Source organism: Bos mutus, chromosome 13 (assembly GCF_027580195.1).
Source record: "Bos mutus isolate GX-2022 chromosome 13, NWIPB_WYAK_1.1, whole genome shotgun sequence".
In the NCBI taxonomy this organism is placed as follows: Eukaryota; Metazoa; Chordata; class Mammalia; order Artiodactyla; family Bovidae; genus Bos; species Bos mutus.
Window position 1 is genome coordinate 9407319 of NC_091629.1, and position 16678 is coordinate 9423996.

Below are 16678 nucleotides of genomic sequence, written 5' to 3' on the forward strand. Positions count from 1 at the left end.
TGATCTAATGGAACTGTAGATTTTCTTTGGATAGAGATATACTTAAAACTAGGAAGAGCATGATTAAGGACTCAGGAACATAAAGATCCATGTGAGTGTTTATTATTCGTTTATTTACTGACAACATCTTGCAGCATGCGAGATCTTAGTTCCCAGACCAGGGATCAAACCTGCACCCCTGCAGTGGTAGCAGAGTCTTATTTGCGGAACTGCCAGGAAAGTCTCGGTACGTGTGTGTTTAGAAGGATGAACAGATACCTGGTTTGAATGAAAGGGAGATGATGTAATAATGAAAATTTGAGATAATGATTTATAAAGTTGGTCTGGATATGGCATGTGAATGTCTTTGAATGATGTGCTCAGAAGTTTAGACTCAATTCCATTAAATTCAGAGGAAGTGTTCTGACCATGAAGCAGACAGATGAGAATCCCCTATGATCATATCTGTACTAAAGTCCATATATGAATTTCAGAGTAGGAGGACATACATTTGAGTTCTGACCCCGTTTTGACTAATTTACTCTCTACATGATTGTTCTTAAGGCTTGATGCAAAACAAGTATAATCTTATATACATGTGTGTATAGAACTAAAGAACCTCTTGATGAAAGTGAAAGAGGAGAGTGAAAAAGTTGGCTTAAAGCTCAACATTCAGAAAACTAAGATCATAGCATCTGGTCCCATCACTTCATGGAAAATAGATGGAGAAACAGTGAAAACAGTGGCAGACTTTATTTTGGGGGCTCCAAAGTCACTGCAGATGGTGACTCCGGCCATGAAATTAAAAGACACTTATTCCTTGGAAGAAGAGTTATGACCAGCCTAGACAGCATATTCAAAAGCAGAGACATTACTTTGCCAACAAAAGTTCGTCTAGTCAAGGCTATGGTTTTTCCAGTGGTCATGTATGGGTGTGAGACTTGGACTGTGAAGAAAACTGAGCGCTGAAGAATTGATGCTTTTGAACTGTGGTGTTGGAGAAGACTCTTGCGAGTCCCTTGGACTGCAAGGAGATCCAACCAGTCCATCCTAAAGGAAATCAGTTCTGAATGTTCATTGGAAATACTGATGTTGAAGCTGAAACTCCAGTACTTTGGCCACCTCTTGTGAAGAGCTGACTCATTTGAAAAGACCCTGATGCTGGGGAAGACTGAAGGTGGGAGGAGAAAGGGATGACAGAGGATAAGATGGTTAGATGGCATCACCGACTCAATGGACATGAGTTTGAGTAAGCTCCAGGAGCTGATGATGGATAGGGAGGCCTGGCGTGCTGCAGTCCATGGGGTCACAAAGAGTCGGACACGACTGAGCGACTGAACTTAACTGAACTGATACGTACATGTATATATATGTTTCTATAGGTACATACACATATGAAAGTGCTTTGTAAATTATCAATGTTATAATAATATTAGTTTGGATCTCAAAGTTGATTTATTTCTTATCCACAAGCATGCTGTGAATTGTACTTATTATTATTCATACCACTTGTTGATTGCTGGAAAGACATTTTCCATTCTCAGTGATTCTTCCATGAATTCTACTCTTCTTTTTATGGTAGTTAAGTACTCAACTCCTCTCTGGAGTCATCACCGGTGACCCCAGTGTTACATCTGCTGATATCACTCATCTTTCTTAGACTTCACTTATGCCATTCAGTTCTCCCATCATATACTGAATTATATTCTCAGCTAACCTCTAGTATAAATGTATGCATTGTTGTTATTTATAAACTCTGTTAGGACAGAGATGTAGTCTTGGCTTCTTATTTCTTAGTTTTTCCATTTGGCCTAGGATTTTATGTAATGAGTTATAATGAAAAAGAACACAAACCACAGTGTCAGATCCATTTGGGTATAAATCCCAGCTCTGCCATATACCAATGTGAATTTGCACTAGTTAATTAATATTGATGTAAAATCAAGATAATTATTTTTCAATGTAGTGAGAATTAGAGATAATATGTATAAAATGCCCAGCGTTGGTTGACATTCAATTAATTTTAGTTATGATAATGATGTGAAAATGAGAGTCCCTCAGCTGTGTATGACCCTTGCAACCCCATGGACTGTAGCCCACTAGGATCCTCTGTCCATGGGATTTCCCAGGCAAGAATACTAGAGTGGGTTGCCATTTCCTTCTCCAGGGATCTTCCCAACCCAGGAATAAAACCCAGGTCTGCTGCCTCAGAGACAGATTCTTTACCATCTGAGCTATCAGGGAAGCTACGATAATGAAAGTGATGACTATTAAACAGTGTTTTTATTTTTTTAACCAAGCATGTGTTCACCTAAATTTGGTTTTATATAGTTATTTACATAGTGATCCATGTTTTCCAAAGCTTCTTATGATCATTTATTTATATTTCGGAAAAACTGTGAAAGTGAAGTCATTTTTAACAACAGTTTTAGTAATGGAAAATTTTTGTACAGGAAGGTTAAAAGAAGTGATTGAGACCAGACTTTGAAGGTCTATGAATGGATCTTCACGTGGTGAATTTGCCTGCTATGCTTAGTTAACTATTAGCAGTTAGCCTTCTTCCACCAAAACTGTAATTCATATTCCTAAAACTATCGGACATTTGCATATTTTCATCAAAAATTTTCGGTGCCTTGATTTTGTAGCAGACAATCTGAAAAAAAGAAAACTAGACTTTTTCTCCTGTTGATTTCTTTGTGTGTACATTATTTTCCCTTGTATTTTTCAAGTACTTTTGGAGGAAGTGGTTTGTTTACCTTTGATTACCTTCATTACTTAAATTCTTTCAGCTTTCATTCCACTTCTCATCTTGTCTCACTCAGTGCATGACTCTTCTCCCTTCTCTTTTTAAATACATCGTGGGTGTGGTTCCATATGTCAGTAAATTTCAAGGAAAATTCAGCATTATCCTTCTCCAGAGAGAGCACTTAAATACAGCAGATAGTTAATATTTGCCAATGTGTGCTTTAGTGTGATAATGTCTTGCTGGATGTATAGGTGTTGAAACCACTTATACCTCCTCCAGCTCAATTTTCTCATCTATACAAAGGAATCCTGGTCTCTAATCCCCCTAGGAATTGAGATGAGGACAGTATAATATATGTTCAGTTCAGTTCAGTCTCTCAGTCGTGTCCGACTCTTTGCGACCCCATGAATCGCAGCATGCCAGGCCTCCCTGTCCATCACCAACTCCCAGAGTTCACTCAAACTCACGTCCATCGAGTCAGTGATGCCATCCAGCCATCTCATCCTCTGGCGTCCCCTTCTCCTCCTGCCCCCAATCCCTCCCAGCATCAGAGTCTTTTCCAGTGAGTCAACTCTTCGCATGAAGTGGCCAAAGTACTGGAGTTTCAGCTTTAGCATCATTCCTTCCAAAGAACACCCAGGACTGATCTCCTTTAGAATGGACTGGTTGGATCTCCTTGCAGTCCAAGGGACTCTCAAGAGTCTTCTCCAACACCACAGTTCAAAAGCATCAATTCTTCGGTGCTCAGCTTTCTTCACAGTCCAAATTTCACATCCATACATGACTATTGGAAAAACCATAGCCTTGACTAGACGGACCTTTGTTAGCAAAGTAATGTCTCTGCTTTATAATATGCTATCTAGGTTGGTCATAGCTTTCCTTCCAAGGAGTAAGCATCTTTTAATTTCATGGCTGCAATCACCATCTGCAGTGATTTCGGAGCCCCAAAAAATAAAGTCAGCCACTGTTTCCACTGTTTCTCCATCTATTTCCCATGAAGTGATGGGACCAGAGGCCATGATCTTAGTTTTCTGAATGTTAATGTTATATAAAAATATGGTATTTCTATTATTATCTATTATGATACTAATCTATCTTTTTCTTGCAAATAATAATAGAAGTTTATTTTGTCTCAAATTTTCCTCCTCCCCTGACTTGAATAAATGGTTAAATCATTCAGGCAGTGTTTCATACCAAAAACCTAAAAGTGTTCTTGACTTTTCCCATACTGATTATTTACCTTTGAATCTAGCAAAAATTTCTGTGGCCCTATTTTCTTTAACATATTTCCCAATTTCAGCCACTTTTCACCATCAACTCAGCTACTCTTCTAATGACAATGTTGACAGCTCATAGGGGTTGAGTATTCACTATGTTCCAGGCATTGCTTACTTAATACTCATACCTGTCAGTCTGAACCTACTTCATCCCTAAACATAATAGCCTCCTAGTGGGTCTCTTTTTATGTATTCATGCTACTTTTTCCATGTGCCAATCAAGAATTTTTTTTTTTAGTTTGTTTCTGGGTGGTATTCAGCTCAGTTCAGTTCAGTCACTCAGTCGTGTCTGACTCTCTGCGACCCCATGGACTGCAGCACAGTTGGCCTGCCTATCCATTACCAACTCCCAGAGTTTACCCAAATTCATGTCCGCTGAGTCGGTGATGCCATCCAACCATCTCATCCTCTGTTGTCCCCTTCTCCTCCTGCCCTCAATCTTTCCCAGCATCAGGGTCTTTTCAAATGAGTCAGCTCTTTGCATTAGGTGGCCAAAGTACTGAGTTTCAGCTTCAACATCAGTCCTTCCAACGAACATTCAGAACTGATTTCCTTTAGGATGGACTGGTTGGATCTCCTTGCAGTCCAAGGGACTCTCAGGAATTTTCTCCAACACCACAGTTCAAAAGCATCAATTCTTCAGCACTTGGCTTTCTTTATAGTCCAATTCTCACATCCATTCATGACTACTGGAAAAACCATAGCCTTGACTAGATGGACCTTTGTTGGCAAAGTAATGTATCTGATTTTTAATATGCTGTCTAAGTTGGTCACAACTCTTCTTCCAAGGAGTAAGTATCTTTTAATTTCATGGCCGCAGTCACCATCTGCAGTGACTTTGGAGCCCCCCAAAATAAAGTCTGCCACTGTTTCCACTGTTTCTCCATCTATTTTCCATGAAGTGATGGGACCAGATGCCATGATCTTAGTTTTCTGAATATTGAGCTTTAAGCCAACTTTCTCACTCTCCTCTTTTACTTTCATCAAGAGGTTCTTCAGTTCTTCTTTACTTTCTACCATAATGGTGGTGTCATCTGCATATCTGAGGTTATTGGTATTTCTCCTGGCAATCTTGATTCCAGATTGTGCTTCTAAGTTTGTAACTAGATTCATTGTATTAGGCTCTCTTTATCTTTTGATTCCATCTGTTTACCCATTTGGTCACTGCAGTCTTACTGAAGAGAAAGTATTAAAATACCAATAACATGTACCTTATATACAATGAAATATTAGTCGTAAAAAGAAATCAAGTTGAGTCAGTGGTGGTGAGGTGGATGAACCTAGAGCCTGTTATACAGAGTGAAGTAAGAAAGAGAAAAACAAATATTGTACATTAATGCATATATGTGGACTCTAGAAAAATGGTACCGATGAACCTATTGCAAGGGTGGAATGGAGACACAGATGTAGAGAACAGACTTGCGGACACAGCAGAGGAAGGAGAGGACGGGACGAATTGAGAAAGTAGCACCGATCGTGTGTAAAATTGTACTTTAGCCTTCTTATCCTTAGTTACCACATTTGAAAATGGAGGGAATGTTTCTTATAATGTTGTCATGAGGATTAGAGATGATATTCATAAAATGTCTAGCACAAAGCAAACCATATAGGAGGTGATTGATAAATAACTAATTTTGCCATTTACTCTAAAATTGCTCTGCACTCATTTTAACTATATTTTAATATATATGCATGCTCATATATTTAATACTGTCATATGTATATATACAAAATTATACAAGCACACACACACATACATATATATATATAATATTGGTGACTTATGCAACACATATGTAACATACATACACACAGACATACACACAAAAGTACTGAAAACTAGTTTCACCCTAGGTAGACAATACGTATTTTAAGGAAAGGGACCCTGTATTTTAATCTTGTTTTAAAAGGATTTTGCACTCAACTCACTGTGAATGATATATACTAAGTCAAAAATACATAAACTAAAGCAAATTCAAACATGGTTTGGTTTATCCCAGTTAATTTTAGACATAATACACTGCACAAATGGGAGCAGCGTTTAGCCACACAAATCCTGTGGATTTGCTTTGCTTCCTATTAATAGAATTTAGCTTAAATGGTCTGTTGTATATTTCCCTTTGAATTAGATAATTGCCTCAGTTTCATTACATAGAATTTTTGTTAACCAGGTCAATAGGGTTTACAAATGCAAACTGCTTTGTTATAGAATCAAATTATATAAAGGTAGTATTAAATTGGGATTGTGACTATAATAAATTCTGCCTATATAAGTAATAGGTAAATCTTTGCTTAAGGTATTGAAAATGTATATTTTGAACAAACTGGATAGCTACTGTCACTATCCAAAACAAAAGGAGAAAAACCTGGAAGTAATTGACATTTTCATCACAGCAAAATAGGTCTGAGGTGACTGACTCTGTATAATTTTCTCAGTCTTGGTATCTCAGGTTTCATCAGTTCAAACACAGTCCCGTGCCTGTTATCCTTGTCCAACAACCAGAATAGCAAGTCATTTTCCACTCAGCCATCTTCTAGGAGGGCTTCCCTGGTGGCTCAGTGGTAAAGAATCCACCTGCCAAGCAGGAGATGTGGGTTTGATCCCTGGGTCAGGAAGATCCCCTGGAGAAAATGGGAATCCACTCCAATATCCTTGCCTGGGAAATCCCATGAACAGAGGAGCCTGGTGGGCTACAGTTCATGGGGTCGCAAGGAGTCGGACACGACTTAGCAACTGAGCATGCACTATCTTCTTGAAGCTCTCAGTCATCACTGTGCTCTCCTCTGTTTTACTCAGTTCATTCATTCATTCACTCATTCAGTTTTTTGTTCAGCCAGCAAACGTATAGTGAGCACTTTTAAGGTGTGTCGATTTCAGTCCCCTGTGGACCCTTCTGACTAGCGGTGGAAAGAGTCACATGCCGATAACCATGCAGACACATATAACACAGAGTTCTGAAAAGTCCGTTGAAGAAAAGCTGCCTGGTGTGATAAGAGGTTATAATAGAAGGATTTGACCAATCACGGCTTCTTGCAGGAAGTAGAAATTGAGCTTCAATCTGCAAGATTTTCAAAGGGAGAGTTGTTGAGGCAGGTAGGTGGTCCAGCTTGTGTAAAGTGTCTGTGGTTGGAGGGGCTGGATGAAGGCCAGTAGGTTCATGGTGGGAAGTTGAGGGGAAGAGCATGATCAGAGAGGAGGCGGGAAAGGTGAGCAGCGAACAGACCTTGAGTTGATTCTCTGTCACCTTAGCAAACTTGGCCTTTCCCCTGACAATGGTAGAGCATTTCATTCCTTACAACTCCTTTTTTAAACGGAAATTGGATTCCCTTAATTTCAACATTTCTTCCATAGCCATATGCAGTAGAGTGTGTTCAGTCTCCCACTTCCCCATAAACCGTGGTGTCCAGAAAATTGTCAACATTCTTGCCATTCATTCCAGGCTAATACTCTTCAGAGGAACTGCAGTCTGTTTGGGATTTCCCAATTATAATATAACTTTACAACTATAGCCCTTTCTTTAACCTGGGATGAGGCCCTGGTGTGTTCAAGCCTTTGTTCTCACCAATTTCTTTTTAAAATAAAGCAAACTTTCATTTCATTACACGCACACAGTATTACCAAAAAGGAGCAGAAATTAAAATTTTTCTTTTGACTTTAGTCTTTGTTTCTATTGCCAGAGGAATTGTTCACTGCTTATGTATCTTTCCAGAGACAGTCAATAAATACACCAGCACACATGTATGTGTGCCTGTGTATATATTCCTCTTTTTCACTCTAAAAATCTTATTGTTCATTTGCAGCCAAAGTAAATTTCAGGTGCATCAAAGGTTTGAAATCTTTTTAAAAATGAAATCATATACTAATCATACAGTCCTGGAAAGCATATGGAAGGCTTTTATTTAGTATGGGATTGTCAAAAGCCATAAAAGGAAGGAAGGAAAAATTTGACTGCATAGAAGTACAAAATACAATTTTACTAAAGTGATTTCGAGCTTGAGATTTAACCGTAGGTCGGACTTGTAGCTCTAGCTTCGTCTTATGGCAACAGCTCCATTTGCAATGTCTTAGATAAAAATAATTCTCCTTAAATACTTGGAGCCTCTACTAGGTATGCTGAAGGACAATAAAGAATTGTTTTACATTTCTTGACAGCAAAAATAAGACTTCAGAAAACAGAGATGCTTAGTGATCTAACTCATTACTTTGTGTTACTAAGTATGATACCCTCAAAATCAAGATATATAAATCGTTCACCACCAAGACATTAGAAATGTTCTCCAAGTCAGAATTATTAAAAAACATGTATCTTTACAGGTTCCTTTGTAATTATGTAAGTGTTCTTCTAAGAGAGTTAGAGTTAATTGAAGGTGAGCATGTAATGTTAACGTAATATTTCTCAAATGTTCAGTATTAAAATTGAGTAAGAGGTGAGGCATGAACTGTTCTTTCTTACAGTGTATTTTAAATGAACATGAGTGGTAACTGTGTTAGTGTAAATTTCATCGTTCTGATCAAGACTGTTAGAAAGTGCTCTTTGAATATTTGGATTGCTACTATTTGGAATGAAGAAGTGGGAGCCTGCAGGCAAAATATTTTTATATTTTGTCCAGCTGGCAGTTTGTTCCCAGTTGAGGGCTGAGTGAGCCTTTGGCTAGTAAGCCTTGCCCAGGAAGCACAGAAGTACAGAACGCTGCTCTTCTCAGCGAGGGCCTCAGCAGTACTGCAGTCACAGCCAGTTGGAGCCACGTTAGGTCTTTCTCCTTAAAACCTGGAGGCCTTTTTTCCGCCTAGACTTCGCTCCATGTTGCTCCTTATTTCTTATTGCAAATCACAGTCCCTCTACTTTTGTTGTTGTTGTCTTCCGTTTGTCAATTCTTTAAAGCCACCACTATCTATTTTATGGAACTTTTTCCCACATATTATCTCCTTCATGCTAATAACATTAAAGTAGATCCCACAAACCTTGATATTTTCAAGTTTTTGCTGAAAACTACTAAAGGGAAATATCAAGAGGCATAAAAATAACCAATAGGAAGGCCTTTGAAATCTTTTAGCATCTCCCAAAGCAAATGGTCTGCCATGTTTTACCTACTGCAAAGACAACCAGAAGGGTTTTATTTTCTAGCCTCATATCACCCAGAAGGTTTGGTGGCTCCACTGAACTCTCTTGCCATGTAAACAGAATTGCAAAGTGAGATAAAGAAAGGCATCTCCTGACATTCAGGACCTGGTCTGGAACTGTCAGCTAGGCCTTGAGGTTGTTATGAGCTGATGCTTCTCCTGTTTATAGTGTAAACAGTTTCAGAGAGCATAAACATCAGGCATAGATTTTCCCCAGGTTTCTAGTTGCTTATGGCTGGAGAATAATTTTGTACCTTCTTACTCTTTCTTATATGTGTGGTAAGAGCCAAAGTCCTCTTATTACTTATTTTGATGTTGAAATTATTTCTGATTTGACCAGTAATTCAGACTTTCATCATAATGATGTAATTTTTTTGAGCACTTTTAAAATTTTTGGCACACACAAAAAATTCCCAGGCTCATCTTGAACCTTCTTTTCCTTAGCCCCAAATAGACCGTTTTCCCAAGAAGACCTAGTTCCTTGTAATGGGGAATAGTATTTAAATATTGTAGCATTTGGGACAGAGAAGTGACATTCAATTTATATAAAATATCTCCATGGTTTTTCTAGGTAAGTATTTTTATTGAAGTATAGTTGATTTATACTGTGTTAATTTTCTGCTGTAAAGTGATTTATATATGTGTGTGTATATATATACATTGCATTCTTTTTAATATTCTTTTCCATTATGGTTTATCATAGGATATTGAATACAGTTCCCTGCGTTATACAGTAGGACTTTGTTGTTTATCCCTTCCATATATAACAGCTTACGTCACCATCATTCTTTATTGCTTAATGGGAAGTGGTAGGGTACGGAGATCAGGAAGGAAAGTGTTGTAATAAAATCACACACTGAAAATGATAGTGGCTTGACCCAAAAGTAGTAGTAACATCACCTCTCGTAACAGAGTAGGATTGAAAATTGACAGAATTCACTGAAAGATTATATATGAGTTATGAGATAAAATATTATATATTATTGCAACAGTATTATATATGGATATATTATTATTATTTAGAGAATGAGAAAAGGAAACTGGGGAGAGTGTTATGCAGGTTAGGGGATAGGACCTGGATGAAGATTGCTGTGCACAGGTAGGGGCTGATATATTTGGGATCTTCTACCAACAGGGGGAGCACCTGGGCTTTCTTAGAAAACCTCATTTTGTGAGTAATGCAAGCCTGGTGTGTGGTGTGGTGTTATCAGTCTTAATATCTGAACCAAATTTTGAACAGCAGTCTACCTTGAAACTGAGGATAGTCCCAAGCTCTAGGGGTTGTAATAATAATATATGTAATATTTTATCTCATAAATCATATGTAATCGTTCAGTGAATTCTGTCAATTGTTAGTCCTATAATTAGAATATATCTTATCACCTCTAAGACTGATGACACCACATACATACCAAGAAGGTTTGAAAATTTCTTGGGTGTAGAACACATGAGGAAAGGCTGTCAGTCATTAAGTCATACGTTGAAAAGTGGAGTCAGACTTCCAATACAGAGCTCCTTACAAGACTTTTTTCTCTCCAAGAAACTGGAGTTATAGAGTTGCCATTAACACAGATGGAGAAGACTGTTCAGTGAGTAAGTTTGAAGGGGAAGAATCGGATTTTGAACGTAAGCATATTAAGTTTCAGAGTCTCTGACGTTTACATGGGAGGTTTTTAAATTTTATAACTTGTTCTTCCTGACAAAATTAAGGGCTTCTCTACTGCTCAGATGGTAAAGAATCTGCCTGCAATGTGGAAGACCTAGGTTTGATCCCTGGGTTGGGAAGTTCCTTGGAGGAGGGCATGGCAACCCACTCCAGTGTTCTTGCCTGGAAAATCCCCATGAATGAAGGATCCTGGCAGACTACAGTCCATTGGGTTACAAAGAGTCAGAAACAACTGAGCGACTAAGCATAGCACAGCACACAAAATTAAACTGCCTATCAGGAGGGTCACTGCCTCATTTAAACAGTATTTTTTCCTGTAAAAATGAGCATAATATCATTAGATCCTTAATATCAAATCATTTAAAGATATATACACTTCTAGGTAGCTGATTTCTTTGGACAAAACAATAGGCATGGAAAATAATTTAGAAATAAGTAAATAATATTAGTTGATAACTTCCCTTGAATTTACCAAAAAACGTTGCTTATTGTTTTATGGATAAGAGTACATTATAGCAGTGAAATTTTCTTTATTAACCTAGAGAGTTTTCTGTTCAAAATTAATCTTGTGTTATATTTGAGTTATTGTATTTTAAATTATGCAGGTATTTATGTTTTATAAATGTAAAACAGTGATTCACATTGTGGCTATCTTAAAATATTAGCTATATTGATTGTATAATATTTTGCCTTATGTTTCCACTTAGAGACATGTCCAAATTATTTTCTTGTGTGTTTGATTTTTTTTTTTTTAAAATGAAAATATTTTTATTTTTTAATTTAAATTTATTTATTTTAATTAGAGGCTAATTACTTTACAATATTGGTTTTTCCATACATCAACATGAATCCACCACGGGTGTACACGTGTTCCCCATCCTGAACCCCTCTCCTACCTCCCTCCCATACCATCCCTCTGGGTCATCCCAGCGCACCAGCCCTAAGCTTCCTGTATCCTGCATCGAACCTGGACTGGCGATTCATTTCTTATATGATATTATACATGTTTCAATGCCATTCTCCCAAATCATCCCCCACCCCTTCTCCCACAGAGTCCAAAAGACTGTTCTATACATCTGTGTCTCTTTTGCTATCTTGCATACAGGGTTATCGTTACCATCTTTCTAAATTCCATATATATGCATTAGTATACTGTATTGGTGTTTTTCTTTCTGGCTTCGCTCTGTATAATCGGCTCCAGTTTCATCCACCTCATTAGAACTGATTCAAATGTATTCTTTTTAATGGCTGAATAATACTCCATTGTGTATATGTACCACAGCTTTCTTATCCATTCATCTGCTGATGGACATCTAGGTTGCTTCCACGTCCTGGCTATTATAAACAGTGCTGCGATGAACATTGGGGTACACGTGTCTCTTTCAATTCTGGTTTCCTCGGTGTGTATGCCCAGCAGTGGGATTGCTGGATCATAAGGCAGTTCTATTTCCAGTTTTTTAAGGAATCTCCACACTGTTCTCCATAGTGGCTGTACTAGTTTGCGTTCCCACCAACAGTGTAAGAAGGTTCCCTTTTCTCCACACCCTCTCCAGCATTTATTGCTTGTAGACTTTTGGATCGCAGCCATTCTGACTGGCGTGAAATGGTACCTTATTGTGGTTTTGATTTGCATTTCTCTGATAATGAGTGATGTTGAGTATCTTTGCATGTGTTTGTTAGCCATCTATATGTCTTCTTTGGAGAAATGTCTATTTAGTTCTTTGGCCCATTTTTTGATTGGGTCGTTTATTTTTCTGGAATTGAGCTGCAGGAGTTGCTTGTATATTTTTGAGATTAGTTGTTTGTCAGTTGCTTCATTTGCTATTATTTTCTCCCATTCTGAAGGCTGTCTTTTCACCTTGCTTATGGTTTCTTTTGTTGTGCAGAAGCTTTTAATTTTAATTAGATCCCATGGATTAAAGATCTAAACATAAGACCAGAAACTATAAAACTCCTAGAGGAGAACATGGATAAAACACTCTCCAACATAAATCACAGCAGGATCCTCTATGACCCACCTCCCAGAATATTGGAAATAAAAGCAAAAATAAACAAATGGGATCTAATTAAAATTAAAAGCTTCTCGTGTGTTTTAAAAGAATTAGATTTTAGCTTGACCCAGTTGCTTTGGAGAAAAATATCTTCAAAACCAGTAAATTTGCTTTTATTCCCCAAATTGAAATTGACAGAATCAATACAAATGTCAATTATATAAAATCAAATGATCTAGTAATTTCTCAGGTTCTCAACAGATCCATGAGAAATAATGCATCTGGTAGTCAACACTGGTGTTTCATCCCTCAGTGATCTTGTGTCTTACAATAGTAGACCTACCACTGTCCTTCAAGTCAATGGACTTAAAAAATAATTCTGAAGACAACAGACCTGGGTCCAAATTGCATTGCTCCTCTTGAAAATTCAGCAAGTCATTTAACATCTATAATCCTCAGTTTTCTCATCTATAAATGAGAGGGTTAATGTAAATGATCTCCATTTCTGTGTAGCTCAAAAATGCTTTAATGTTACAATTCTCAGTCAAGCTCTGTAATTGAAACAGCAAAGGTCTTTTGTCTTACCCTCCAATCTGCCAGCTGAACTGGGCACCTAAATGAAAATAGTTTAATCTTACACTGCAAGAAAGGAAAATGTTAGCAATTAACCTAGAAGACAAGAAAGTTTTGTTAGAGACAGAATGCAGAGTTGAAATTTGTTTCAAAGGCATTGCAAATGTAAAGGCCATTCAATTAGGCAATCTTGAACGTGCAGTTCAAGAAGAGCTTAGCACACGAAGTGGCTGGGAATTCTCAGAACACCAGTTCTTTCCCACCGATGTCTACATGGCCTTCCATTCCTCTCCTGCCACTTCTTTCCTCTTAGCCATCTGTTTTCTAAAATGTGAGACTGATCCAGAACTTAAAAGCTTTTCTATGAGATTCTATCAAAAGCAATTTCCAATTCTCAGAACACCTTCCATGAAATGTCTGAATCACCTTCTTCCTCTAATCCACACCAGTCCTCAACCTCCAGCCACTCTCTCAGGCCATGGAAACTCCCATCTAAAAATGAAGTAGGAAGTGGTATTACCAGCTCCCCTAACTGGCCAACTGAGGAGGAAGGAAAACAAAAATTCAGGTACTATAGAGTCACAAAGCAAATGGGAAACTGACGTCACCACATCAGAACCTTTCCTACTTAAATATTGTCAACCACGGTGGTTATGTTCTATTGAAATATCGGAGCAGGATATTTATAACTTGACTGTGCCTATTGAACGGGTTTATTATTTCCAAAACACTTTAACTCATTCATTTGACTAATATTTACTGATTGCCTGTGAAGGTTCAAGCACTACTCTAGTGACAGAAACCGGAGGTCCCCAACCTTTTTGGCACAAGGGAACAGTTTTGTGAAAGATAATTTTTTCTGTGATGTGAGGGTGGGGGTATAGTTTCCTGATAATTCAAGCCATTACATTTATTGTACACATTATTTCTATTCTTATTACATCAGCTCCACCTCAGATCATCAGGCATTAGATCCCAGAGATTGAGGATCCCCAGTATAAACAAGTCTCTCTAATTAGTTTAACTTTTTACTATTATTTTTTTCTCTTTTTTGATCAGTAGACTAAAACTCATCAAATATAGGAATGATCCAAGTCACATAAGTGATGAGTTATCAGCATCAGTTCAAACTCAGACATTTAAAATCATCATGCTTTGTCTTAAAGTTTATAGAAAAGTCTTTATGGGCCACACTGCTTTGTAGGAAAATTGCACCTTAAATTCCAAACAACTATGAAATAAATAAGCATTTTGGAGGGAAAAAATCTGTTGGAAGGTTAAATATTAGTTGTATATTCATGCCCCTGCTTCTGAGGAAGTATGATATGTTTGGCTTCTGATAAATAATGGAGTGCGTGGATACTGATGTACCTTCAAATACCCCATGTTACATAAGTTCTTACTACCCTGAAGATCTTGTTTCAGGATTAAAAATAGAAAGCCTCTCTTTGGTTTTCAGATCTAATTTATCTCTTTGAGGATAGCTCACAGGACATGCTGCATTTGAGGACGATTGGAGTACACTCCTAGATCAATAAAATGATTGATTGTTTTCATTTTGAATGATGCTTGTGAATAAGCTATAGACCAGAACCCTGGAGAGATTAGGGGAGAGAGAGGCAGGGGTCAGATACCCCAAACTCCTAAGAACATTATGTTTCTTTACATATTAAAGGGAATCTACTCTTCCTACTTTTTAACCTCATAAACGTGGCGGGAGTGTTTCCTCATCCTTTTTGTTTGTTTGTTTTTTAGGTTACTGTCCACTTGGCTATCGGGAATGTCAGAATGGCAGATGTTTTAAACCGGAGCAGAGCTGTAATTTTGTAGATGACTGCGGAGACTATACTGATGAAAATGAATGCGGTGGCTCCTGTACTTTTGAAAAAGGCTGGTGTGGTTGGCAAAACTCCTTGGCTGAAAACTTTGATTGGGTTTTGGGGGTCGGCTCTCCACAAAGCCTAAGACCTCCCAGAGACCACACACTTGGAAATGAAAATGGTAGGTTATCAGGTTGTTCCAGTTACTCTACTTTTGTTCACAGTGAGCATCACATTGTCTTTGCCGAGAGCATCAGAGAGACCACCGTGGTGTCAGGGCAACTAAGTCAAACATTTAATGAGTACCTTTGTCTCCCAGCACTGCATAGCAGACAGCCTCAGCGGGGTGGTGTTAAAAGCAGACATTTATTGTCTCACAGTTTGGGGGCTAGAAATTTGAAATCACGGTGTCAGTAGGGCTGTTGGTTCCTGTTGAGGATTTTGAAGAAGAATAATCTATTTCTTGCCTCTCACTAGCTTCTGGTAGCTTCAGATGCTACTTGGCTTGTAGGTGGAAGTCTCTTTCTGTCTTTGCGTTGTCTTCCCTCTATGTATGTGTCTAAATTTTCCCTTTTCATTACAATAATCTTATTGGACTAGAGGCCACCTTCATGACTTTATTTCAACTTAATCATCAGCAAAAACCCTATTTCCAAAGAAGCTCACATTAACTGGGACAGAAATTAGGACTTTCACATCTTTTGGGGGGACACTATGTAACATATAACAGTGAGTAATTAAAACTGAATATTGCTTTGATAATTGTAGATAGATGATAACATAGGCTGCCCTCGGGTACCTTTTCGAAATGACACATTTGTAATCAACCTTGAATTCTACCATTCATTTGATCAGTAGCAAGTCATGTAGCTTTTCAGATTCTCAAATCTCTCCTCTGTCCAATGGAGATAATAAAATTTGCCCTGGAGTTGTCAGGATCAAGGGAGATGATCTGTATTTGGGGCAGTAGAAAGCCCTAAAGGTGCTGTGCAGACGTAGCTGTAAGATCATCTCTGTGAAGGGTGCTTGGAATGGCTCATTTTTACGGTGAGCTGAACCTATTTCTCATATTCTTTGGTCAAGGGGCAAAAGACATTAGCAGAATAAAGAAGGGATCTTGAATTCCTGGCTGTTACAGAGTAGAATAAAGGTGTTTAAATATTGAAGTTTCACAGGCCTATGATAAAACAGGGGCTTCCCTGGTGGCTTCCCTGAAGAGCCTGCCTGCAATGCAGGAGACCTGGGTTCGATCCCTGGGTCAGAAAGATCCCTTGGAGGAGGGCAGAGCAACCCGCTCCGGAATGCTTTCCAGGAGAATCCCCAAGGACAGAGGAGACTGGTGGGCTATAGTCCATGGGGTCGCAGAGTCAGACATGACTGAGAGACTAAGCACACAGCACATGATAAAACAGAGCTCTCCAAGCTGGGCCAACCATGCCAGAGAAAGGAAGGCCCGAGTCCCATTCTAACACTCAGCTCTACATACGTAAAATGTTTTGGACAT

The 16678-nt window shown here is 38.3% G+C and overlaps 1 protein-coding gene across 1 annotated transcript in view; it reads left to right on the forward strand.

The window, feature by feature from the left end:
* Nucleotides 1-16678, forward strand: part of MALRD1 (MAM and LDL receptor class A domain containing 1) — a 576646-nt gene that overhangs the window by 267190 nt on the left and 292778 nt on the right. Inside the window, exon 27 of the mRNA XM_070382053.1 lies at nt 15110-15355. Coding sequence (XP_070238154.1) covers nt 15110-15355 — 246 coding nt within the window. The remainder of the gene's footprint in view (nt 1-15109; nt 15356-16678) is intronic.